The sequence below is a fragment of the Andrena cerasifolii genome, chromosome 12, assembly GCF_050908995.1.
Source record: "Andrena cerasifolii isolate SP2316 chromosome 12, iyAndCera1_principal, whole genome shotgun sequence".
Taxonomy (NCBI): domain Eukaryota; kingdom Metazoa; phylum Arthropoda; class Insecta; order Hymenoptera; family Andrenidae; genus Andrena; species Andrena cerasifolii.
The window spans coordinates 10,260,990-10,286,002 of NC_135129.1; the positions used below are offsets into that span (position 1 = coordinate 10,260,990).

Consider the following 25,013-nt stretch of genomic DNA (forward strand, 5'->3'; position numbering starts at 1 on the left):
GGGTAACTTCTCTGATAAAATGTAGTCTTCCTCCGCGAACTACAGTGCTTCTAGTAAAACGGAGATAGCATGAAATTGCCGAAAGAGCATCGCGCTGCGCGAAAGTGAAGATTAATTGAAAATTATCGACATCAAACGCGAGAGGTGCAGGGGAATCTCCGTGAAAGGAGGCAGCGTTCCCGCGAGCAAAGTAAATTCCACTTCAGAATTCATTCTGCTGATTATTCCACTCTTGCGAACTACGTCCCGTTTGTATCCCAGGCACGCTCCCATTGCAGAATCCAGTCCTGCTCCTTACTGCGTCGCCTCTATGTGTTATCGATCACTTATCGCCTGGAGACACCACCGAATTCACGAGCTAGACGTTTGATAGCAGAATGCCTCAGTATTTTCCACAGATCCGACGGAATTTCAGGCCGGAAGGGGGGCTCGTTTGGCGGACTAATTACTGCCAAGAACTTTGCTTAATTACCAGCCCCGCCCTCCACTTAATTATCCGTGCATTATTGTTGAAAATTGTGCACGGTAACCGGGGACCGTCGCGTCGCTTGGACCGGGCGCGACGTTTATTAAAATTTCCGACGATGGAATTTTATCAAAGTGAAACTCCTGGAACGTTTCTCCGGCTTGTAGCTCGCGGAAGAATGCGTGTCAGGGGTGAAAAGAGGGAAATAACGCGCCCTCGAGTAAGGGTTGCCGCTGGTAACTGTAATTCGTTATGTAATTCACGGGTTTCCTGTTCAACCTCGTTCTCGCTACAATTTATTCATTTGCACGCCAACCGTGCTGCGCTTGCAGCGTCGGCGATGGCTGTGTTTCAGCGGAACGCTGGTGTTCGTTGACGTTTCATCGAGCTGCCTGTTAATTAGCACGGATTTACCGTGTAACGGAATACACTGTCAGCGCATCAACGGGGGAGGATCCCCGTCAGCCGGCGGGTCAAAGTAATCCCGCCTCTGTCTCTTCGATTCCACCGCCACTTGAAATTCTTCCTTGGCAGATGCCGATGGATTCTACTATGATCTACGTCAGATACCGCGTCATATATTTTTCGTCACTTAGTGCACTTCAGGAGCACCGGCTTAGGATAGGCGGTAGCTTTCGCTTCCTTATTTCCCCACCTACGTGACATACAGAGGAACGATCGATTCAATCGTGGTCCTCGAGGACCTCAGTTTTTCCCACAATCCTACAGTTACGACCTGTCCCAACCGTGGCAACGGTGTCACTTCTTATTCCGACTTGTGAGCGGAGATTCAAAAAATTCTGAAACTGTGAATACGTAGGGTACTTCCTCCCGATTACAACGCAACTTTTGGGCGATGTGGAAATTTACTCCAAGGGGTGAAATTAGTGTCGCTGATTTCTCGATAGTTTTTGTTTCTCGAGAAATCAGAAATCAGATCATATTTCTTGAGGATTCTCGAGAAATTGAAAAAAATATTTCAAAAATTATATTTTTGGAATAATGTTGATAATATTTATCAGAAACACAAGAAAGCCTTAACTAAATGATTATTCCTGTCTAATTTATACAAAACTTGTGTAAATGAAACGATAGATATTCGAGAAGGAACACTAGGTGAAATTAACCGCTGAAAATTCGGCCAATTTGCGATTTTATTTTGTAACTCGCATCTGTAAGAGATAGAAAAACAGTTTCAAGACAAAAGTTACTTCCAATCAGGACTATTATTTGGTAACTTACATTTTTTACAGTTCACGAGTTATAACACAAAATCGGAAAACAGCCGGAATCTCAGGAGTGAATTTCACCCCCTTAGAGTGAATTTGGGCAGCAAACAAAAATTGTGTTGTAATCAGGAGGGAATCCCCTACACATTTACGTAGTTTCAGAATTTGTTACTATTACATAATAAATCTGTATTTGTTATTTCCCTTTGGGTGAGTTAGACTCGTTCAGGGTTTGTTAAGATTGCAAACTATTTGCCGACTATGAAGGACCACCCTTGTAGAGGGACAATGTTCAATCGATTTAAAACCATTTATTTTAACAATAAATTTAACTTAACTATATTTACTATCTAAGTGTACTTGTTCGTACGCAAGGTCTATTACTATAATAGTGAGATCTGTAGCGTTCGATAGGTTCGATGAGGTTTTTCTGAATGTCTATTGCGATCTGGACACGGCTCGTCGCTGAGCTTTCCTCCAAGTCTCTCAGCCCTCCTTCCTGGTCTGGAAAAATGGGCCTTGTCCAATCAGCGTCTCGCGACATCGCAACACCCTTCCATTGCGCCCTTTGCGTGTCTTCCGGAGTGGGATGCGTTGGCGTTAGACTCCTCCGCTTGGTGGTAACGGCTTGGCAACGCGTGGGAAAAACCCCGGGCCTTGATTTCACCAATTGCCTACTTGCTGGCGAAAACCGTTGAAACGGTCGGACCCATGGTGGGCCCTCAAGAACTTGACCTTCGGGGTCTGGGATGCGTCAAGAGAAAAAACTCGGCGATCCGAGGACGACAGTGCAAATCAAGGACTCCTTAGGTTTATGGAAATTAGTGTTTCCGCATCTCAATTGGGTTTGGAGATGGGACAAACTTTCTCTAAACAGAGTGACTTGACCAAGGTGGTCTGGCTAGTGTATAACTAAACAGTATTTAAGCAGATTCTAAGGGTCGTCATTTCGCGGGGTCACAACACCTGTGAACACCGACAACCCTCCTAAATCTGTCATTCAACGGCCACGGGGCGACACCCCGAGAATCCTATCTAGCACACCAAAAAACATCTGCTCGACTGCTCTTCCTTTTTGACGCAACACGGTCCGCGTTTATTCCCTAGAGCCACTTATGCCAACAAACAGAAAGCCTCTGAACGAGTTTCACCAGCGCATCATGCTTCTAGCCACGATTTATTAACGTTTTGCGCAGCCACGAATAACAAACACCGAGCACCGTATTTCGCAGGATCTGCAGGAGATTTCGCTGAACATTTCGCTGTTCTCCAAGGGAGTTTTATCCGAGCGCTGTTTATATTCTCCGAGGGCGTAACTTGTTTTGATTCCGGGGCGTCGAGGCCGCCGCGAAAACGCCTCGCGTCTCGCGGCCGCTGTAAACACTCGTCGCGTGGCGCGGATAGGCCGCGACTGCGTTGCTAAAAATGCTGATTTATTATGAAAACCGTGCGGTCGATTGATTTACGGACCGCAGCCGCCGTTCAATCGCCGTCGGCCGGTGGAAACGCAGGCCGTATCGCGCGGAGGAACAGGGCGTACGCCCACGTGTCTTCCTGCATCGATTGTTTCACCCTTCCCAGCGAGATTGGAATTACTTCCGGCCTCTCGGAGGCGCTATGCTGTTTCACGCAACGACGCCCGAGCATCGGCCTCCGTTAACTCGATTAATTAACCAAGATTTTCGGCGCAACGGAATGCCGGGCCCCCGAATATCTCGAGCGCGACCGAAGGCTCCACGGGTCGAGGTGGAAGCAAGCTTCGACTTCGGGAGGTTGTTTCACTTTCAGATTTGTATGAGGACTTAGTGAAATGGAAATGGGGTAGGGTTGGTAGAAGGTAAAATATACGTAACAGAAGACGGAGACGTGTATCAAGCGACAAGATGCTGGATACCTACGCAAATACAAAAGGAGTTAGAGTTGCTAAGAGCTGGTTTTTCAAAGACACGTTGGCGTTAAAAAAGAGTCTAAAGCGTGGCAGAACTTGTTGGCTAAGTTGCGGCCAATGGAGTTACTTTGCGCATGAACGTAGAACGTTTTAATTTCCACGGTGAGTGGAATAAGCTCGCGAAGTTCAGACCGTGGGCATTTTCTCTGAGGATAGCCTACTCGGAGTACAGTCGGGCTATTCCCAGCCAAATTTCGGCAGCATCATCGATCCGCAGCGATCTATCACGCGAGTGATCCGGCCTGCATCGATCTAGCCCGTGAACAAGTCCTTCTGGCATATTGCCTCGGTGATCCATCTATTTGCTGAAATTAGCGCGGCCACCCAGCTTAATTCCATTAACGTGCAACCGAGATTCTTCGCGATCTCCCTGCAACGTCGATGGATTCTAACAGCGCCGCTAATGCGATAAAGGGGGCGCTCTTCTGTCTTGGTCGCGGCGGACGTTAGCCATGAAAATTGGCTCATCGATCTGGAATTAATCTCGCCTTCGAGCTTCTTCCTCCATTTTACAAATCAATCCTACGGCATCGTGAGATTTTAATCGCTATTTTAGAGAGAAATTCCGGAGACCTCGAGGTCTCGAAGAAGCCAGACCTCGAGCTGAAAGTTTCTTCCTTCTTTCCGCTTCCTTTCAATTTGATACGCGTCGCGCGCGCGACGATGTTTGTCCACGGCCACCAGAGATCATTCGAGCTAGTTTAGGGTGTGCGAAGAAGGGATCAGAGTCGCTCGTGGATCCACTGCGGGATTCGAAGCCGAATATTCCTCCCAGCGAACGACGTCCGACCAGCTATCAGGATTCAGTCGTCGTCGCCGTTCCCGCGCACATTTTCCTTCCCGCGTGGATCCAGGGTTTCTATAAAACTTCTCGGGGATCCCATATAAAGTCTCCCGACGGTGGGTCGTTGTCGGGCCAGCACGGGAGGGTGTAATATCCCCGGAAGAATTATTTCCACGTAATTTTCTCTGCTCCTTTCAGCTACATTTTCCCCTTGACTCGAGCGTAGGTCGCCGGGACTTCAATCTGCGCCGTTCGATAATCGAGTCGACCTTCCAATTAATTAACACAGAGAAAAGGAGAGCCTCGGTGTAAACATCGCTGAGCAACGATCGCTTCAAGGCCGATGCAGCAATGAAAAAGCAATTTCCTTAGAACGGAAACGTCAGCGGAGCTACTTCTGCGCTGGATCAGGGGACACGCAACTGAGCCGAGCCGACTGCGCCATATCCCTGAAAAATCCTATTTCCAAGCACGCGGCGAGGCCTCATTTTCTTAAAAGGACAACGCGCTCGACCCCTCCGTCGACGGTTGCACTCGCGCCGGACGTTTCGCTAAGTAGAAACGCTCCTCGCTCATCTGGGAGCCTCAAAGAGAGTCGATACTCGATACCCTCTCTGCCCAGGGCAAGTAAAGAAATATTACGTAACGCAGCTTAACGTAGCGTTTATATAAAAAAATGTTTCTTCCCTTCTCGAAGCGCATACTAACATAGCCTGAAAATTTGAAAAAGTTTGCGCGCATAGTTTCCTTATAAAAAAATCCCAAAAGGAACCTTGATTTCTGCCGATTACGCCAGGTTGCCTCCTTAGCGGGGTTGTTGGTAAAAACGAAGACGCGAAGAATGATTGTCTCGCTCTACTTTCTAGTTTCGAAGCACGATAAGTTTCATTCTGCAATTTATGTTCTAGGACCTGGGAGAACTTTCGTTCAGATACCTCGCAGTTTGCATTGAAAATTATTAGCCGCTGGTGAGCTTGCAGGGACCGAATGATGGAAACACTTCCTCCCGAAGCGAAGGATGTTTGCTATCCGCGAATAAACTCGTTTATCTCAGTTTTCTCGGGCGCAAACAGACCAGATGTCCTCGCGGAGGAGTTTCCCTGGATTTCGCTCGATCCCTGCGTTTCGCGGCTATCGATCTTCGTCGCGGAACGCGAAACAAAGGGGGAACGACTGTTTGATAGATCGCTCGCCACGGATTCGCGGAACGAATTCAGTTATCGCTTCGTTTGAGGTCGCGTTTCCGGTCGATTGACGCTCAACCCCGCCTCCGCCGCGGGGAAGATACAGAAAGGGAGACCCAGAGACGAGGGAATTTTGCTGTTTCCTCGCTCCTCCGAGGTACGTCCAATCAAGCGCGCCGTTCGATCGCCCGAGCATCGTTTAATTCGATTACCGCGGCGCGTCGCTTGACAAAACGCCGGCACTCGTGAAATTCCGCTGAAATATTCATTTCCCGACGAGCCGAGCCAAGAATCGCGTGCGAAGGGCGTTTAAACACTCGATTCCCCCCGGCGAGCTCCGGGAATCGATATTTTCCAGCGATGCAACAACATTGAGAAACTTCCAAGTGCCCTTTTATATAAAAACTTCGGAATTAAAACGAATACGAATGCTTCTAAGAGACCCGGCGTACTTTCAATTAATTTCAGTCGCCGGTCGAGCATTCGGCTGCCAAGATTCCCTCTGTCCACAAAGTTCAACCTTGTTCGTTGCCGCTGGGAACGAAATCGATGTGACGAGACTCTCGGAAACGTTTCGACGATTCTAACCGAAGAGACACGGAGCGGTTATCAACATCGCCGCGCACGATCGCTCGTAAGAAGCAACTGCTGTTAATAGTTAATACCGAGCTTGCAGCAGTGTCGATAGAATATTAACAAGTTCCCGCTGGAGTATTGACAATGCGATGGGAGCAGATGCGCGCAGTCCCACGGTGGGACCTAAATATTCGTTATAACGAGTACCGCCAGGAATCGGTTGGAAACGAAGAATTACTGGCTTCGGCCGCAATGGAGCCAGCGAAGTAAATTCCCTCTGTTAATTAACGGTGAGCAAACGAGGCGAGTTCGTGCCAGCGCGGTGCAATTTCGTGCCAGGTGTTCGGCAGATAGCATCGACGCGCAAGACGCAACCGATGCGAGCCTAAACTGAGGAAGAAACGCGGAGGCAACTGCTGATTAACCAGCTTCGGCGCGCGGTGCCGAAACGAGCCGGTGTCAATCGATTCCATATGAAGCGCGGTAAATTCCGGTGAATTGGGGGGGCGAAGTTTCTGAGGCGGGACCGAAGGAAACGGCTCGTAGCTGGCTGCGAACGCGCGACATCCCTTACAGCGTTTAGTATGCATTACATTGCCAAAGATTATCGTCAAGTATGATCGACCGCTTCTCTGTCGCAGCCTCTGCTTCGGTATGTTCCTCGAGGAGATTGTCTTCGAGCTAATCATCCCCCGGGTTGTCTCCGGGCGGAGTTTATCGAGCTTTCAGTCGATAAAGGACAGTGATTAATGCGCCCCGATACTGCGTATCGCGTCGTTTAATTAACCCCGTTTCAAAGCTGCCGTTAAATAATATTAACTGACCGGGGGGGGCGGTGTTGCAAAAGCCCGCTGCTATGATATAACCCCGTCGCAGCGAAATTGGAGCAGCCTGCTCGCTGAAATTACAGCTCAACTGCCTCCCATTCAGCATTGATTATTGTTAATTGTATCTACCACTGCCAGGCCGACGCCTTTACATAATTCCCCCCCAGTATTTCCTTCGAGCTCGACCCCCTTTCACGCGGCCGTGCCAACCGAACCAACTTTTTCACAGCGAGCCGGCATCCGAGAATCCGAAACAAAAGCGCCCGCGTTTTCGGGGACAGCCGCGGAAACGTTTGTCAGAAGGGTGCGCGCTTGTTAAAAAGCACCCTCGCGTTTCAGCCTGCTGTAATTGTCGGCTCGCGGTTTTGAGAACGCGTGGTCGCAGTGGGAAATCAGCCGGTCGCCGATCTGTGTATTCATTTAGCGTGGAAACGGTAATACAGCTTGATCCTCGCCCTCGGTAGTTACCGTTCCGCGTAACTCCCCGAACTCCGCGCCGAACATCTGTCCGGAACTAATAGAACTTCACTTCCAGCCTGTAAATCCAGCTACGTGCTCCTTAGCGTCCTCCTTTGTTGCAATTACGAGGGCGCCAGGAATCAGCGAGACACGTTTTCCACCGGCGCAGCTCCGAGGCCAAGCAGCTTACGCCCCCCTGGACGTGTCTGTCATGTTCGAATGACTGGAACGGTCTATCGCGGATGTAACCATTGTAAATTGTTCGCGGAGTCGCGTTCTGTGCACCCTTCTATCGCTCCAATCTTTTGCAGGATTAATGATCGAGGAATTTTCCTGTTAGGAGGACGAGAAGGCAGAGGTAACGAACCGTTTTCAAGGGAATTGCTCGATATTCGTGCGTCCCTTGGAAGACATGCTTTATTTACAAAGCAGATCGGGGAAAATAAAGTTTGTGGAAAACTAATGCGATTTTTAACGAATCCTTCTTCCCTGGGAAGACTGACAAGGGAAGATCCCGAACCCGAAAATTCAAACAATTCTGAAACTTTGTGGATAAGCAGGGAATTTCCTCCTGATTACAACGCAATTTTTGTTTGCTGCCCAAATTCATTCTAAGGGGGTGTAATTGACCCCTGAAAATCCGGTTATTTTCCGATTTTGTGTTATAACTCGTGAACTGTAAAATAATTTTTTTATACCAAATGCTAGATCTAATTGAAAGAAGTAACTTTTGCCTTGAAACTTTTTTTCTATCTCTTACAACTCGCGAGTTATAACACAGAATCGGAAAATAGCCGAATTTTCGGGAGTTAATTTCACCCCCTTGGAGTGGACTTGGGCAGCAAAGAAAAATTACATAGTAATCAGGAGGAAATCCCCTACATATTCACAGAGTTTCCGAATTTTTGGAATTTTCGGCTTCGGGATCTTCCCTTGTGAGCGACTTGGCGTGATATTCGAACGTTTAAACGCGAATTAGCGTCTGGATATCGCGGCGCGTTTGCCTCGACATTTTTAACAGTTCATTATTCTGGACTTCGGCCCCAGGCGATTAGATTCCCCTGCATTTTTAAATACTTTCCGTAGCGAATTTTCGCGGCATTAATCGTGTTACGCTCGGCTTCAGAAATTGGTTTACAAGACGGGGGTGGTCGTTAGGATAAGTGCTCTTTTAAAACGCACAAGTAGAATGGAGTTCGAAGGGAATTCTGAACCCCGGGGATCTTGGGTACCAGCCGCTGATTTGCTTCGTTGCAAAATCAGTCGCGCAACTGCAATTACGTGCACGGGGGCTCCGACTCTGCTTGTTTATGAGTTTCCATACACACAGTTTTTTTCCGGGGATGAGTTTCTCTTGGAAAATAATTCTCCGAGGGGAGGCCACGTCAGCTGAACTTCCGAGTGTTTGGAAAACTGATGCGCGACCAGAATGCAGAGGGTGGAACGCGCAAAGTGGTACGAGCTGTTCCCTGAAAAATTCCCGGCAACAACATTCTGTGTTTTCTTGTATCGGAGATAAACCGCGTTCTTTAAAGACACGACGAAAGTAATCCTTTGATAGAGGAACTCGAAATCCCCCGGCAAGTGTGGTGAATGATATCAAAGCGCACGTATTGCCTCCGCCCCGAGGAGATATCAAGAAACTAGTTTGGCAACAGTTCACGAGTTCCGTCCGCGCAGCGTAAATAATATTCCATTCCCTACTTAATTTGTGCCCGGCTGAGCCTTTGAAAGTCTCCATTCCCGGGAAACTAGCGCCACTGGTCAGGCTGCGGCTCTCAAAGGGGACTTCTTTTCAAGTTCTTATTAATCCAGCGTCGAAGTTAAGCCGCGAAACGGGTCTCCGCGTGGCTCCACTTTCCACCGGCGACTCTCGGCCCGCGCTCTCTCTCGCTAATTCGTTCAGAGGCGGGCGCAAATCTCTGCGAAGAGGTAAACGGAGAAAATCCACCGCCTACGCGACGAAAATGCTGCCGCCCGAATGGCAAAGCCGGGTGAAATATCACGCGGTAGTCGCGGTGCCCTGCCGCGATGACTCGGCCTCCGTGAGGTCGAAGATACGAGCAGGGGGATTAGCTAAGAAATCTTATTAAGAAATTGAAGCGTTCTCAGAAGAGCTTGATGCGAGATTAAAGCGAGCGTTCCCTCGCGGAGGCAACCGTTCTAGCCGCTGTGTACCCTCCAGGAGACAATTAAATTACAGCCAGCCGACGTAAACCCCTTCCGACCGAGAACTGGCGCAGCAAAGTGCATCCATTATTGAAAAGTGATCCCATCTGAATACAATAGTCACGTTGAGCATCGTAAAGTTTGCCTGGATCCATGGATCAATACACGGCACACCTACCACGCGGGTACACAATGGGAAAGGTCACGGTTTATCTCGGCCATGCTAATTAGCGAATCGAACCCTCTGCGCGGCCGACGGTGCACGGCTGATTGCTCGAAACGATAGCGTCCCCCGCGAACTCCTGATCCGTCGCCAGAAACTTGGCCGCGGCTCCGCCAGTCACGGGATCCCCGAATAAATCGACCACGAAAAACTTCGGCCGTTTGTAGAATCGCTCGAGCCTCGGGCCTCGATATCACGCTAGATCCGAGGGGAACTTTGACTTTGTTCGTTTCAAGGCACCTGGCCAGAAAGAACCTCGCGCGGCCAGCCTTCTATCGATTCGCGCTCCCTGTTATGGAACACTAAACTTCTCTTGGCGTAAAGGATTAAAAGTGGAGGATTCGCGCGGGAATGATGGATTATTATCCGGTTAAAGTGGGATGCCGCCCACGCGGCCTATTGTCGTCCCCGTGATTTCACTTCAGCCGAAGAGGAGTTCGATCGAAGGGGGCGAGGCGGGGCGGGTTTACTTTTATCACAGAGAGACAGCCGACGTACCGAGGTTCTTTTGGGAAAAGAGGATCCGTTGACTCAGACGGGTTCCGGCTGCTTTGAAGTGGAACGAAAGTGCCTTCAGATGCGACGCGATCGTTACGAAGTCATGGAAACGCATCGGGCTTTCGCGGCAATGCAACCCCAGGCGTGCCGGTAAAAAGTAGCTTCCCGGTGCAGCTTAGACGCTGAGAAAACGAGGCCCCCGTCGGGCGCAGTGGCGCGTGCGTCGCGGGGGGCAACGGAATAAAAGGTCGCTGCATAAATGCCTGTAAACAGGCTAACCCATTCCACTGTGCTTCGTACGGGGGGTGTCTTTCTCAAAGGTCAGAATGCGTTGGTTCGCGTCGGAATCGCGAGCCGACAAGCTGCGGGCAAGAAGCCCTTTGCAATCGCAGGGAAACGAAGACGAATTTACGGTTACGAGAGAACATTTGGAGAAGCGAAGAATCGTGGAGACGGATGACCGACCGATCAGCGAGAGTCAAGGTTGCAGAACGATCGGAGGGAACGTGGGCTCTCTGGTATTGCGTCGAATCTTCTCTTTCTCCCTTTCGTTTTCTTTTACCTTTCTCTTTTAAATGCGCTCGGGGGATTTGCGGTCGCGCCAGCCAGGAGCCACCCTTAAACCCTGGGACTTTCCTAATCTGGTAAATCGCGCAAGCCTGGGTGTAGCGATTCTGCGGTCGACGGCGTTGAAATGAGTATCTGCGAGAAGGTGGGAAGGATGATTTTTTGCGCGGCCACGCGAAGCGTTATGAACAAACCGGGGGGAATATTAAATTAAACGAGAAACAAGGGTAGCCCGCGATCCATTGTTGGAGGAAAAGGATGGCAAGCAATATAAAATATCGCGCAAGTGGCTCCATGCAAATTCACGAGTAACTAAATACAGAAACCATTGCGTTGCTTCAGCTCCCCTGTCTCAATTCTTCCCATTTAATTCCCCAAATTCCTCTATCTCCGATATGAAGAACAAAGCTACATAGCGCATGTAATGGAACGTCTATCCGTAGCTGCCACATCCACCAATCTTCCAATAAAACGATAGCCTTGGAAGGGCAATCCTATTACGTTTGCCCCGAGTCACGAAAATCGAGACACGAACGGAGCGAGCAAGACCAACGCGGCACGGATAAAGTAAAACATTCCAACGTTTTGGAAAAACATCTCGTCGCACCGAGTCTTTGCCGGGGAGCGAGCTTGGACAAGGTTGTTTGCACGGCGGAGCGAGGAAATTTGCATGGAATTCACCTGAACGAACGCGCGAGCGCCACGAGAGACCGTGCGTCGCTTTCAAGCCGAACCATTCATTTCCCACCGCCGGGAAATGTTCGCTGGGCGACTCGGTTCCTCGTTAAAAATACATCCCGCCGCAGCCGGGCATGTCCTTCGAGGGCGTGCAATTCGTCCTACGATGTCCTTTCGCAGCGAAACGACGCAACAATGACAGTGCTAAAAAGCGGCGTCTAAAACAGCACGAGCGAAACGGGCTTGCTAGATAACGCGGGTCTACCGGTGGTCGATGCATTTTTCATCGATTCGTCCGCTGGTAACGGGCATTTCGTACTTAATAGTTTATTGCGTGCTCGTTCGACATTTCCAGCAACAGTTTACGGGGCGAGGACATTAATATTTCAGCACAGGGGGGGAGGAATAAAGGGCTGCGTGTTTCACTTAATAGACGCTTCGAGGCGGTTAATTTCACATAAATCTCTTCATCCCCCTGGCCGAGGGCGCGGCGCTGGTAAGCAGAGGGAAATTAAAGAAACCGTGCGAGTCGCGGAAGGTGATAGGTGCAGGGTTCGGTAATACGTAATAAAACAGTTCGCGGTCTCTAATTCGCGGTGAAATTATTGATAACTCCGCCAGGGAGAGCCGCAGTTCTCTCGTCACGTACGATTGCTGGCGTTCGAACGGTGAAGAGGTTGTACCGCATCGTTAAAGAACGCTCGAGCGAAAAATCCAGGTCGAGATGAATTTTCATAAAAAGCAGCTGCCACAGGCTTGCCGTAGGAGCCGCGGAATTATCGCGAGGCAGGAAATTTCACCGTCCTAAACGAATACCCGTTCTCAAAAAGAAACCCCGCGACAGCTGGCACGCTTAAATGGTTTTCATAAAAAAAAAAAAAAATAACAGCTTCTATTTCGGCAGAAAGCTCCAGCTGAATTGTAAGACTAAAAGTAAACGTATCACTGATATGAGAGAGAACCGTCTGCTCGCTTGTCAGGCTGAGCGGATTTAGAAGACGCGTCGAAAGTTTCTCCCTGGCCATTTTCCCCTCTGGTGGGAGCTCCGCTACTTTCTGGCGATTTAATTGCCACATCGCGACGGGGTCCGAGCATCCAGGGTCAAGAGGACGGTCTCCGGGAGGCTCTGTAGAAGTTTGGTCAACATTCATCACGGCGACGCTGCCTCGACTCGGTTTCCGACTTGGGAACCGAGGATTAAGGGTGAGCGACTGGTGTAAACAGAGGCTGATTTACGAGGACTTGCTGAACGCAACGGATCTTGCAAGCAAGCTTCCCGCCACCCGGAACAGCCATTCTCCGTGCAAACAATTACAAGGATGGACGTGCCGGACCGTCCAAGGAGCCCGGCTCACTGCGAGCAGAAACGCGGGACGAATTCCGCCCTGTCGCCTTCCCTCGAAACTCTACACTACCCTAAGCGTTACCTCCGAATCACGGTCCATTCACTTACTCGCGGAGCCCGAAAGAGGGCACGAAAGGGGATCGCCCGAGATCGTGTCGCTGGATAGCTAATCCTCGTCATAAAAATGAATTCGCCCCGTTCTCTTGCGAGACGCTATCTTGAATTTCACGAGATCATTAAAGGATACGCGGAGAGGGTCGGTAGCGCGTGGAAATAGGGGTTCGCCGTGAAATCAGAGATCCGGGGATTGGTCGGAAAGTCGGTTAGATCGCGGAAATTGCTCGATCTGGATCCTGCCTCCCAGGCAGAGTCGAATTTGCCCCAAGATTAAATACACCCCGGTTACCTTTGAGCACAACTGTAATTGAACGCAACAAATGGGCGGATGATAAGCCGAGGGGAAATGTGTAGTAGCAACAATCTGAATAGCTTAGGACCAAGGGCAGACATGAACGCGAAACTTAAATCCAATGGAATCCAGACTTGCAGTTGAAGAAATCCTTCGAGATCGCTAATTCAAAACAACGCTTTATAAATACCTCAAAGATGGAACCCTGCAAGAAATCCTATGGTCTCCGATATCCTCTCGGCAAAGACACGCTCTATCCACTTTTCTAAACCAGGCACTGTCCGAAGAAACGTTTGGTCGCAGAAGCATTCGGCTCTGTGGCGTCAGGGAACACGAAAACCACGAACGCTGTTGTCGCAACCTCGATATGCCCGGGCGCAGCCACCCCAGATCCGATTAATAGACAGATACCGATTAGCCTATAATCGCGACGGCTCTGGGAATCGACACGGCGGCGCTCGAATTGCTTAAATAATCGAATTGTTGCGCGGCAGGCCGCTTAATTCGTGGCTGAATCATTCAGGGAATTTCCCGTCCTGCCAGGGGATTGTGTCCTCGAGCAGCGCGGACCGCGGAAACTATTCAGGGCGAGTTTCGTCGGCGACCGCGCCGGGCCTCGGTGGAAATTAACGGAATCCTTGCCAGGGCAGAGCACCGAGCTGTCTGCGCGAGTTGGCATATGGTACAGCATTCCATATGGGATGACAGACGTCGACTTACTCCGGAGAAATTTGATCGCGCTGACCCGGGGATCCGTGGGGAGGAAGACACTACGTGACTGCCACACCGAGTAGCTAACCACCCACGAAAAATACAAGTCCCATTAGGCCGGTTCCTCCACCCTCGGGCTGTCCTTCCCGATAGAGCTATCATACGCGCAAAGAATGTGCTTTCCCGGAGTTTCATCTCGAATAAACGTCGCTAGGAACAGAAAAGTTTCGCGCTCAAGGTTTAATCGGCTTCATTAACGACTTCTGCTTTATTATAACTCGCGAACGCGTCGGAACGACGCATACATCACGGCTGAAATTCGCTCGCCGGGACAGAAATAGCCCGCGATATTTCCAGCCGAGCGGTTTCCACCAGTCCGTTAATAAGAACTTTAATCGAAGGTGTGCCGCGAACGGAGCGCGCCGCTAATTAATTATTAAGCTCCCGAGGCGGTGTCGGACTCCCGGTTTATCTAAAATTTACAGGTGATAACGGCGGCGATACGTTCCAATCGGCCGCCGCGAGTAACGGTCGCGTGGGTGGAGAACACAAGGGGTTCAGCCTTATTAGAAACGTGTATTAATTTAGCCTGTAATCGCCGACAGTGATATATTATCAGGCTAGTTTCCTAACCGCTGCAGAGAAGAAATCGTTCGGGCGAAAATGACACTGCGCGCAAGCGAACCGCCCAGCGGCTCCATTTCATAAACCGCGGCAGCGTGACTTCTAAAGGACAGTTCAGCAAGGATGTTCGTTTCGTTCGCGGGAGTCTCTCGGAGGAAATGCAATTTTTATTCTGTCAGGGGAAAAATGCATGCGCATAAATACGAGCTTCCGGCCGCCGCGAGGTGAATTAGAGCAACGGCCGGTTGCTTTCACACGTAACGTCGCGTCGAACGAAGAAAATTTCCATTAAAGTGACGCGAGTGACCGAACCAACCGAAGATACCCATTTGCATGGTAACTAAGCTATTTACAACGGGCGGTCGTCAAAGCAGGGCCAGCAATGTAACCGAAATGATTGCCTCCGCGAGTTCTCGGAAACCAATTTGTCAGATGCTCGGCCGGGCTAATGCCTTAACAACGACTACGATAATTTAAACTTCCAAGCGTACTAACACTAAGAGGCACGACCGCGGTTCGAATTTTGTTTTACAACCACCCGCGCACGGTACCTCGACCGTTCTAAATCTATAAATCTGTTCCTTTTTTTAATCAACGCGTAACGGCCGCAACAAAAAGGATACCTCTGATCTATGGAGCCACAATTTCCCGAGCAACGAGGCAAGAAGATTCAGCGTTACAGCGGGGTTGTTACACACGAAGTTCATCGCATAAACTTCCCCGAGCTACGAGACTTTCCCTCTTATTCCTCTGCTCTGGAAACACCGTGTGCAAGCGCTCACGTTTCTGCCTGCAGCTGTTAGCAAGGCAGAGCTTCGCTTTTTCACGCGTCAACACGCGAGTAGGCATCAACGTTCCAGGAACCGGAGCCCCGTGTGTGCTCGATTGCAAAAGCATCCCTCGCGTCGCGCGTCGCTGCTAAAATTTGCAGAAAACAACTCCGCCCAGTTCGTCGACCGAGGATGCTTTATTTCCTATTTGTGTCCTACCAATCGCATCCGCCGGCCCGAGAATATACCGGGTATTAATAAATTACAGCCACGATCCGCGCCGGCGGATGGCAGACATCCAGAGGGGTGGAAGTTGCTCGGGTTTTTCATTCGGAGGGTGATCAATCTCTCGACTGTATTACGCGTAATAGAGATTTTTCATAACGTATGCTGTTAACGCGAAAAATCTCCCCCGCTACGATGATATATCGCTGGATTGAATAATGCAGCAAATCGGTGGTGTATAGCTCGTAATCACGGCTGGAACGACGCGGCGTATGTTTATTTAACGCTTTCTTGCTAGCTTTAACGAGACCTAGGAGCCTCAAAACTTGCGCCTCGTGCTCATAATTTATCGACAACGCGCAAGTTTCTTCGCCAGCTGCCCCGGTAATAAAACTTCCCGTAAGGGCGCAGCAAGTTTCTTTAACAAGCAGGATCGCTTAATGTTTCTAATTCCAACGTTGCGCCCGTTAAATTTGCACGAGCACCGGTGTTTTCCGATTGGAAAACCAGCCGCGGGCAATACCATTCTCTATTCTTAGGCGACCCATAACGTTTTATGAATCGAACGTACACACGAAGCACGTACGAGCCGAGATAGAAACGTGGCGGCAGCCGCGAAATCGATTCCCTCCTCCAGAAAAATAATCATGCCAATCGCCTGGTTCTTTGATTTCGTACGCAACAATTTCATTAGAAGAAAAGGCTCCTAGAAATTCGTATTCCCAAGTTTCTAAAGCAGCGGGAAGAGCGTCTGTAACCAACATCCCACTGCGAGCTTCTCAAATTATTAATTATTAATATTCCCCGGGAACCATCTTCCACAGACGAACCACTGTTTCGGGAAGCTTTCACAGAGAAACGGAGCGAAGGAACGACTACCTCGCCACGAATCCGTTACCTTACTACTCGCAGTAGTAAAAGTCAACGCTTAGAAGGGACCGCTGCCGCTAAAAAGCCACGACATCGATAATTCCCTGCTCTTCGCGAGCATAAAAGCAACGTCTCGCATGGACACCATCTTTTTATGCGCCAGAGACACGTTTATCTGTTATCAGAAGGACGAACCAGCACAAAGAGAGGGAGAAACGTAACGGGGAGGGGGGTCAAGTTGCGCGATAGTCCGTTTTTATCCCTGCAGGCTGGATCGAAGCCAGCTGGATCGCGGACTGGATGTGCCTCCAAGGATTAATACGGAACTTTCGCACTGCCCCCTTGTGTGCACCAGGGGGGGGGGCAAGATAAATTTGTCCACGAGTCAACAGTTGAAAAAGTGGATGTACTGACTTTCCAACTAGACCAAACTCCTTTGATACCTACGCCGTTCCCCTTTGGCACGATCGCGGCAGCTTCCGTCGGGCGAATTAAACGGGTCTCATTAACATCGGTGATTAAAATATTTGCTTTAACGACACTGCGTGGGGAGAGAATAGGCGAAGTTTCGGTTGAAAGGCTGCACCGTGAGACAGGCTGATCTACAGACTGACTCTTCCTATTTGCGGATTGTGGAGAACAATGTTCCGAAGGGTAGGCTCTGAAGTTTCCCTTGCATTCCTCAAGGACTGTCGATTCCACGAAGCCTTCCACTGAAGCGAGGGTGAAGCGGCGGAAGAATTCTTTGGAAAGAATTTGATTAGATCCCGCGGGAAGTTCTATCGGTTTTCCCTGTCGAGTTTCGTTGGGAAATATCCCTATTTTGATTGACCTAGTCTGGCAACGAGATATAAAACGGGATGAAATTTTTGATCGCTCGGGACGTATCGATGGGACAGGGACGTCTGAAACTGTAAAGAGGAAACCGCCCGACGGTCCCGATAAAAGATTGATCCGCGCTCCGTTTCCGAAGTCGAACCGAGCCCGCCGAATTTAAGCTTCGCAAATTGCCCTCGCTCAGCGGTGCAAATCGCAAGAATGATCGGGCCGCGGTGAATCGACCACTCGGGGATACATGCATCGCTCTAAATTCATTTTCAAGCGGACAGGTATCACGCGAATTAGCCGCGAACGAAACGAGTCTGATCGGCTGTGCAGTGATCCATCGCTTCACTGGAACGTCAGAAGCAGTATCAAGTGCTAATGGACGAAATGGAGTAGCAAATGCTCGAATTCCGAGTCGGTTTCTCTCTTTCAGAAACAATGGAAAGTGGGAAATGGAAACAACGGCCTTAATGGCCAGGCGAATAACAGAACTCTATCAAGTATTAATAGTAATTTCCAAATACCGCGCTGCCGACGGGATTAGAGTGTGCTATAAATTTCGCGGAGCATTTTCGAGCGCCGAAACGCTCGAATCCTTTTACATTCAGCGGTCCACGCAGGCTATCGAGCGTTTATTTGAAATGCAAAGTATCATTACAGTATCGCACACTGTTTGGCATGTAAAGCGACACCGTAAAACGCTATCCCCGTGACTTTCGGATTGCTGGTCGGATGGCGTCCACTTTATCCCAAAGTGGAACCTCCGAGTTTCTAAACTAACCCAGTTCACCAAGAATTCCTCGTTATCCAGCCAAACGGTCATCGAATTTAGCACGCCACGCTCTACCGTGATCCTTGCGCGCGAAAACATTCCTCCACTCTGCTTTGGGATCGACAAGGAGACCGGCTTTCGATGCAACGCGACAAACCCCTGTGGCAAGCAATTTAGAAACGAAAGACCCGGTTGTTCCTTTATTTTTCTGAAAGGGAAGCCTCTGCATCTCCATGGTCCTGGCTTTTCGACGACTAAATGATTGCATCGAAGGGGATTCTCTACCGAATCCCCATTACGTCCCACCGCCGCTCAAAGGCACTTCGAAACTCATTCAAAGTGGTTTGCACATGGCGGACAAACCGCTTTGCCATCGCCTGACAGAATTTCAGGGGGATCTGCGTGCTCCCCGAATACACAGCGCGCGGGGATGTAAACTGAATCTGGTCGAGGGTCTGGCAATGAAAATTGATTGTGTTTGACTGGGAAATGGATCTACAAGGATATCCTAAACCCTGGTCGGAAGCCCAGCCCTTCGACGACCACTGCAAACCAACTTTCCACAGAGAACTTTTGGCGATTGGGCTACTAAACGGTGGCTAACAGCTGCCTTCTCGTCGGGAGTAAAAAACAGCGGAAATTTAAATGATTCTGATCTGTAATAGCGAAAGGAACTTGATACTCTGGGTTGATGGATCAAAGATTGAGAATAGATTTGTTATCATTTTCATTTAATTGAATTAACTTTTTTATTTTTTTTTTGAGTTGATAATGATTAATCGAATCGAAAGGTTTCCAGCTAATTTACCGTAAACTTGCGAGGCAAGATTATTTCCTCCTTCGAAATCAATGAAGCGTCACGTATTCTGTATACCGATAGCGAGATCAAAGAGTCTCGCTTCCGCAGGAATTCCTCGGAAAGGAATCGCACAAAACCTGCACGGACCGCCCACCAATTTCCTCCGGAGGATTTGTTGCCGCTCGCGATGAAGCCGAGCGAGCGCGTTTCTGTTTTTCGCCGCGTTCGCTTCGCTTTCCGCGGGATGCGCGAGCGAACGAGAGGAGAAAAACAGCTTTCCAAAGAGTCGCTGGCGCGTTGCCCAGCGGGGCGGGGATGACGTTCATTGTTTGACAGGCTCATTTTTCGCTGACAGGTGGTGGCTATTGAAGAATCCGCGGCAATGGGCCGTGACACGGAGGAGACAAAGACCGAGGGAGAAAACTCTGAAGATAATCATGCATTACTCTGCATTATGGATAATTGAAAGTTGCAGCGCAATAGAATCATCAGTTTGGAGCAGAAACCTTACGCTCGGAAGCCTAGAAAACGATGTCATTAACGAAATTACAATGCGAGACGCTTAATGGGGTACCGCAGAAAAAATCTTCGATTTTTGCGAAAACTTCAGCCGTTTTCGTTCGGTAAAGTTACTTTTTTTACAAGACAGAAACTCGTCCGTGATTCCAACCATAGCGACAACCCTTAATTGTAGGAATCGGTAGGTGACGTAATTCCTACGATTTAGGGAACCTCGGAAAGAATAAACTTATAGTTTTTGTTAAATAAATTCCCGAAGATGGCGTTGAAAAGCGAGCAGTTACACTAGAGTCCCCCTTTAAATCGCGAAAATTACTCACCAAATTCATAAAACTTGCGATAAACGATTAACCATCGCGCAAGGGTAAGTGGAACTTGGAATATTTCCTCAAGGTGTTGACACTGATGGGAAAACTATCGAATTTTCAGAATCCCACCCCTTTCAAGACCGCGCCGAAATATTCTAAATTCCAACACTATATCGAGCTACCCCAAGGTCTACCTACTCTAATTTTAAGCAATCAGAATGTGTGGAACTTGGAAAATTCTCCTCGCACTGCAAGGCTGGATGATATAAGACCGATGATACGCGAAGCGCGAATGAATTTCCAGATCACTTATAGATCGCCACATGGAAGAAAAAGCTCCGCGCCTCGCTCGTGCGAGACTCCAACTAATTACAGCGGCTTCAATCGATCCTGCTTTGCATTATTTCTGTCGCGAATTCATTCACCCCCGGTCGTTCGTCGCGAAATTGTTGACTTCGTCCAAGCCGGCTTCGAATAAAATTCTCCGGAACGGGAAAGCTCGCTCGGATTCTCCACCGTCTCGCAGCTATCGATCGCGCACCACCTACGATTATCCCGACGCCAACGCGGTGCACCACAAAATTGTTCGAATTTCAAGCGAAACGAGACGAATTAAGGCGGCCACGATGTTAAGCAACCGCGAGCGGAACGCTCCTCGCGGGATTGAAGGTTCCACGAGGGGAGGCTCATAGACGCGGCAGAGCGATAAATTACAGGCGATCGTTGCAACCTTCCAGCCTTGGACTGGGATTATTACCGCCGCCGAGGAAGATCGCCCACCCTTAACCGTCGCTGCGACGGAATTCGTAGCGCGCGGGGGGCGAGACTCGATTCCCAGCCAGTTTCTCGATCGAGTTCGCCTGAGAACGTAAACTCGAGCCAGCCAGGGGAAAAGCTCCTCCAGTTGCCTTTCAGAAACCATTCCAACAAATCTGCATACGTATCCGCCGCGATCTTCGCAGCAGATCCAAGCTCGCGTCTTTGTAAGCACGGAGTAGGTATCGGGTATACAAGGCGACGATAAGGAAATCAATTAACGTCGCGATTAGCTAAGGCCACCGAAAGCGCCGGGAGCAATCTAACACGGAAATTCCATAATCTACTAAAAATATGTAAATTCGTCCTCCCGCCCGTGGAAGATAAGCGAGCAGCCCGAGTCGCGAAGATAACGGCGCCGTTTCACCGAGATAACAGTCATTAACCTTAACGAAATCGACGATCCTTCTAGGCGGAGTTAAACACGTCGGGGGTGGTGTTTGAATAAATTTCGCTAAATGATTCCACCCGCCTCCGCGCGTTCGTGACGCTTCTATTCCAGCCGACTGCGGGCTGCCGTTGAAAAGGAACACCGATACTTTTTACAGTAATGAATGGATGACATTCGTTTGTGGCTAGGCGCGTAGGCGTCGCGCTGTTCATTAATAACGGGCCGGCAAAACCTGCGGCGATTTATCATTCCACCTTCCTTAAAGCAACGTTGACCAACGTCCTCGCGATTCTGCCGAAGAGTCGCACTCGTCGCTCGGCCTAGGCCTTATAAATAGCCCGGGGCATTGGCGAAACGTAGATATCATCGGGCAATAGCACTCTGCCATCGCGCCGAAGGCAATCACGGTGTCATAAATTATTTATCTTGCCAGAGAATCACCGTCGCATTCGCCGCCTCCGAGGAAACAAATATCCATCGGCGATTTACATTTCTTCCAATTTCTCGCGAGAGGGTGGCCCGTCCAAGAGGTCCCCCCCAACCCTCGGCGAGGGCGTACGATTTCAAGGACTCCATTAGCTTGCCTGAAAGACGCTTTCCGCCACTATCGAGGTCAATAAAATCGACTATCGCGGAGGCGCGGCTACAAGGAGCTGGAGCCACAGGGGCGCGCAGCCGACGAACCATCGAAATTCACGGTTCCAGGGCGCTTCAGAGTTCCTCGAGGATGATCGGGTCCGCGATGCTCTCGGAATACGGAACGACGATGCGCGAAACGAAACACGTTTACCATCGAACCGGAGCGCGTAGTGAACCGCGAACGATATCAGTTTAATCGAGCGAATCGAGAGGACCATCTTTCGTCGTAATTTATTTCCACGTGAAACCTGGGCTATCGATAAAATCGTACAAGCGTTCTGATTTGCGAATAATTTAATATTAGCAGAAACGAAAAGAGCACTTCGAGCAGCGAAGCAGCCAGTGGGAGGGTTCGAGATCTTGAAACGCCTCCCTTAAGGGGAGAGCTTGATTTTGGAGTTAAGAGGATTTCTGCAATTATCGAGGCTTGGACGATTGAAAGGAATGACAGGGTAAAAAGGAGGGACGAGGGGTAGCCGTGAGTCAGCGTAAAACTTAAACGAAACCGATAAGAGCCGTTGTTAAAGCGATTCTCTTCGGACGAATGCATTAAATGTATCTGCAGAATGCTCGCCGATAGAACAGGGCTCGTCCAACGAATGGAGGGGGTTCGCAAGTGGAGGGTAAGAGGCCCGTGTTCAAAGGCCAATCGAAATGTTAATTCGAGAACAGTCGTGCTCGATTCGAGCAGGTTCAAGATAAATCGTAGAAGTGAGTTCTTTAGGACGCGATGTTGTTTGAAGGGGACCTTTATTCCTCTTAATACCGTGCAAGGTGCATCGATCACGCCTTAAAAGCTATTTCGTAACGGTGCAAGAAGCCGATACGTACAGGGAACGGAAGAAGAGATTAAGATCGCTAGAAATGATTTCTCACGAGGGGAGCACTCAATGCGTCCTCGCGAGAAACGATCGCCGCTGTCTTGGCGGCGGAGTGAAAGCCAGTGGAATGAAGAGCAGAGAAATAAGGAGATGAAACGAGAAGGTCGCGGCTGATAAATCTTGAAAAATAGCTCCGGCCTAGAGGTGCGCGAATAGTTACGCGTGAAAGCAAAGGGCGTATAGAGCAAGACGTGGCTTGACAAATCGATCTTAGCGAGAAAGAGGGAGAGAAAAAAAAGGAAACAGGAAGGCTGGGAGCCTTCGAGACTGATCCTGATTTACCGTCCGCAATGGTAATCGAGAGCTTCCCGTTTTTAATATCCAAAGACAAACGACGCGAGTACGACTGAATAATTCATACAATCATTGCTTCGAGTCACTCGTGTGAGTTAATCTACGAAGAACATTCCCATAGGCGGAAACGCATGCGCTGGGTAGAAAAGAACGGGGGTGTAAAGCTGTAAAGAGCTAAAGATTTTTCCATCGAATCAGCCAACTCGCGGTGTCGATAATTAAGAAGATACTTCGATCTCCCAAGTTGTTCACGCGCCATAATTTGGAAATTTTAGGAATTTCTCCACCCCCACCCCCCTTTTAGCGAGCTGGTTCAATAATCGAGTGTTCGTTGTTCCTCTATTTACATCGCGAATGCTCGTTAGAGAGGGTTCTTCTCCGATCATCCCGAGTAGCTTCCATTCGAAGCTATCTACCCCTCTTGCCGGGGTTATATGGACAGGAAAATCTTCTCAGATATCAGAGGCTCGATAAAACGCGGAAACTTCCGACGAGCAGGCGAGGGAAACTCTCACCGGCGAACATCGAATCGACAGGAATTTATCTATTCATGCACGACCGATCGGGGCCACCATCGAAACGTGTAAACAAGCACGTTTCTTCAACATAAATAAGAACGACCGCGTCCGACCATGCAGACACGCCGATAGAATCCGGGGCATGTTGGGAAGGTACTAAGACACCAGAAAAGCTCCATTAACTCTCCCGGAAAATCCTACCGCCGAAAGTGGTATCGCGTTTTCCGTAACTTACGGTGGCCCCGATTCGCTCAGTAGCTTTTCGCCAACCACGTATGCATTAAACTGCTGGAGAACATATGTTAGTTTTCGGAGCGAACCGTTTACAAGATTCAAACATAGAACTGTTTAACCCGCCACCCGGAAACGTAGAAGCAGCCACGACCCCTTATATCACCCGTTCCTTAAACTGTTCGACTTCCTATTCTCGCTCGCTCGTAGCACCAGCCTCGACACTTGCTTCGAGCCACTGAACTAAAGCAACGAAAGGAACCTAGGGAATTGGTCCACGACAATCGCGAAGACCATCCAAGACGGTGTTCTAAAGCACTGGGACCAGTGTCCAACTGAGAACGAAGATACTCTATCGGATTGGGGATGCTAAAAGAAATTGTTGTTCGGCAAAGGTACCATTTCCAAACGACTAAAGTACAGTGTCCTAGCATTATTGCCCTGGATTCTCTGACCCTTGCGCGCCCAAGACGATCCATCCCTTGCGGAGAGATCGCGGGGCGGACGCACGCGGCGTTCTCGCGAAGGGTAACTCCTATCGCGCGCGGCGAACTCGCGAGGGTAACTAACTCTGATCGCGCGCGTGTTCTGAATACAGACCATCAGTGTCGTCTGCGTGACAGACGGCTGCCGTTGTGCATTTTCCGCAGCTGAAGCCCGCGCTAAGTGTCCATCCCACGGAGCTCGCGGTCGACTAGGATCGAGGGAGGTCGGGCTGACGCGGGTCACGCGTCGATTTTTCACTGGTCGAAGCAATTGGGTATGGTCGCGTGTCGCGAAGCAGAATGCGTATCGCGTGGCACGCGTGTACGATGCGCGCGTCGCGATGTTCGGCCACCGACTGTCAGCTGCGTCGCGACGGGACGTCGGCGCGACGACCGAACGCGTCCGAGGACGACCGAGGACGTCGGAACGACGCCCGGCGTCGCCGACGAGGGCCACGTAAACCCGCCGACGAGTCGCAGCCAACAACTTCTGCGAACCTCCGCGAATGACCGGAGGATCCAGCGGGATCGAGCCAGCGAGGATCATCCGACCAGCACGGGGTGGCAATGTTGAGCGAGGGGGATCCTGGATCGAACGCTACGGGCTTCTGGGAAGGTCTAGCCGAGGGGGATGCGACTAGCTTGTTGTACATACAGATTTTAATACTTAACGAAAAGGGGGGAAGGTAGGGAACACATGTCTGAGTGGATTTGATGGCCGAGACACATTTTGTAAAATCCTTAGTCACCCCGTCGCCCGCTCCCGAGAGGGTGGCGGGAGATGGGGCAGTTAAAGTGGAGGATGCTCTCTGTTTGATGGATCTCGCGAAATTTAAGACAGCGTCATATTTTCTGGCAGAACCTTCTCCTTACTCTTCTAATAAAACTTTATGATTCGCACAATGGACCGATCTATTCCTTCGGGATGTCCCCGAGGCTCTAAAAACTTCAGTGTTTACTCGGGGGCAGAGAG

At 49.8% G+C, this 25,013-nt stretch overlaps 1 protein-coding gene across 5 annotated transcripts in view; it reads right to left on the minus strand.

The window, feature by feature from the left end:
* Wake (ankyrin repeat and fibronectin type III domain containing protein wide awake) overlaps positions 1-25,013 on the minus strand; it is a 113,860-nt gene that overhangs the window by 81,535 nt on the left and 7,312 nt on the right. The window contains exon 1 of one of the 5 annotated variants that reach the window (XM_076823634.1): positions 24,156-24,404. The exons of 2 other annotated variants lie outside the window; for them this stretch is intronic. In XM_076823634.1, coding sequence (XP_076679749.1) covers positions 24,156-24,158 — 3 coding nt within the window. In that variant the 5' untranslated portion in view covers positions 24,159-24,404. Of the gene's footprint in view, positions 1-13,552; positions 14,142-23,954; positions 24,040-24,155; positions 24,405-25,013 lie in introns of those variants that run through there. 2 more of the 5 variants (XM_076823635.1, XM_076823636.1) reach the window with 2 other exon arrangements.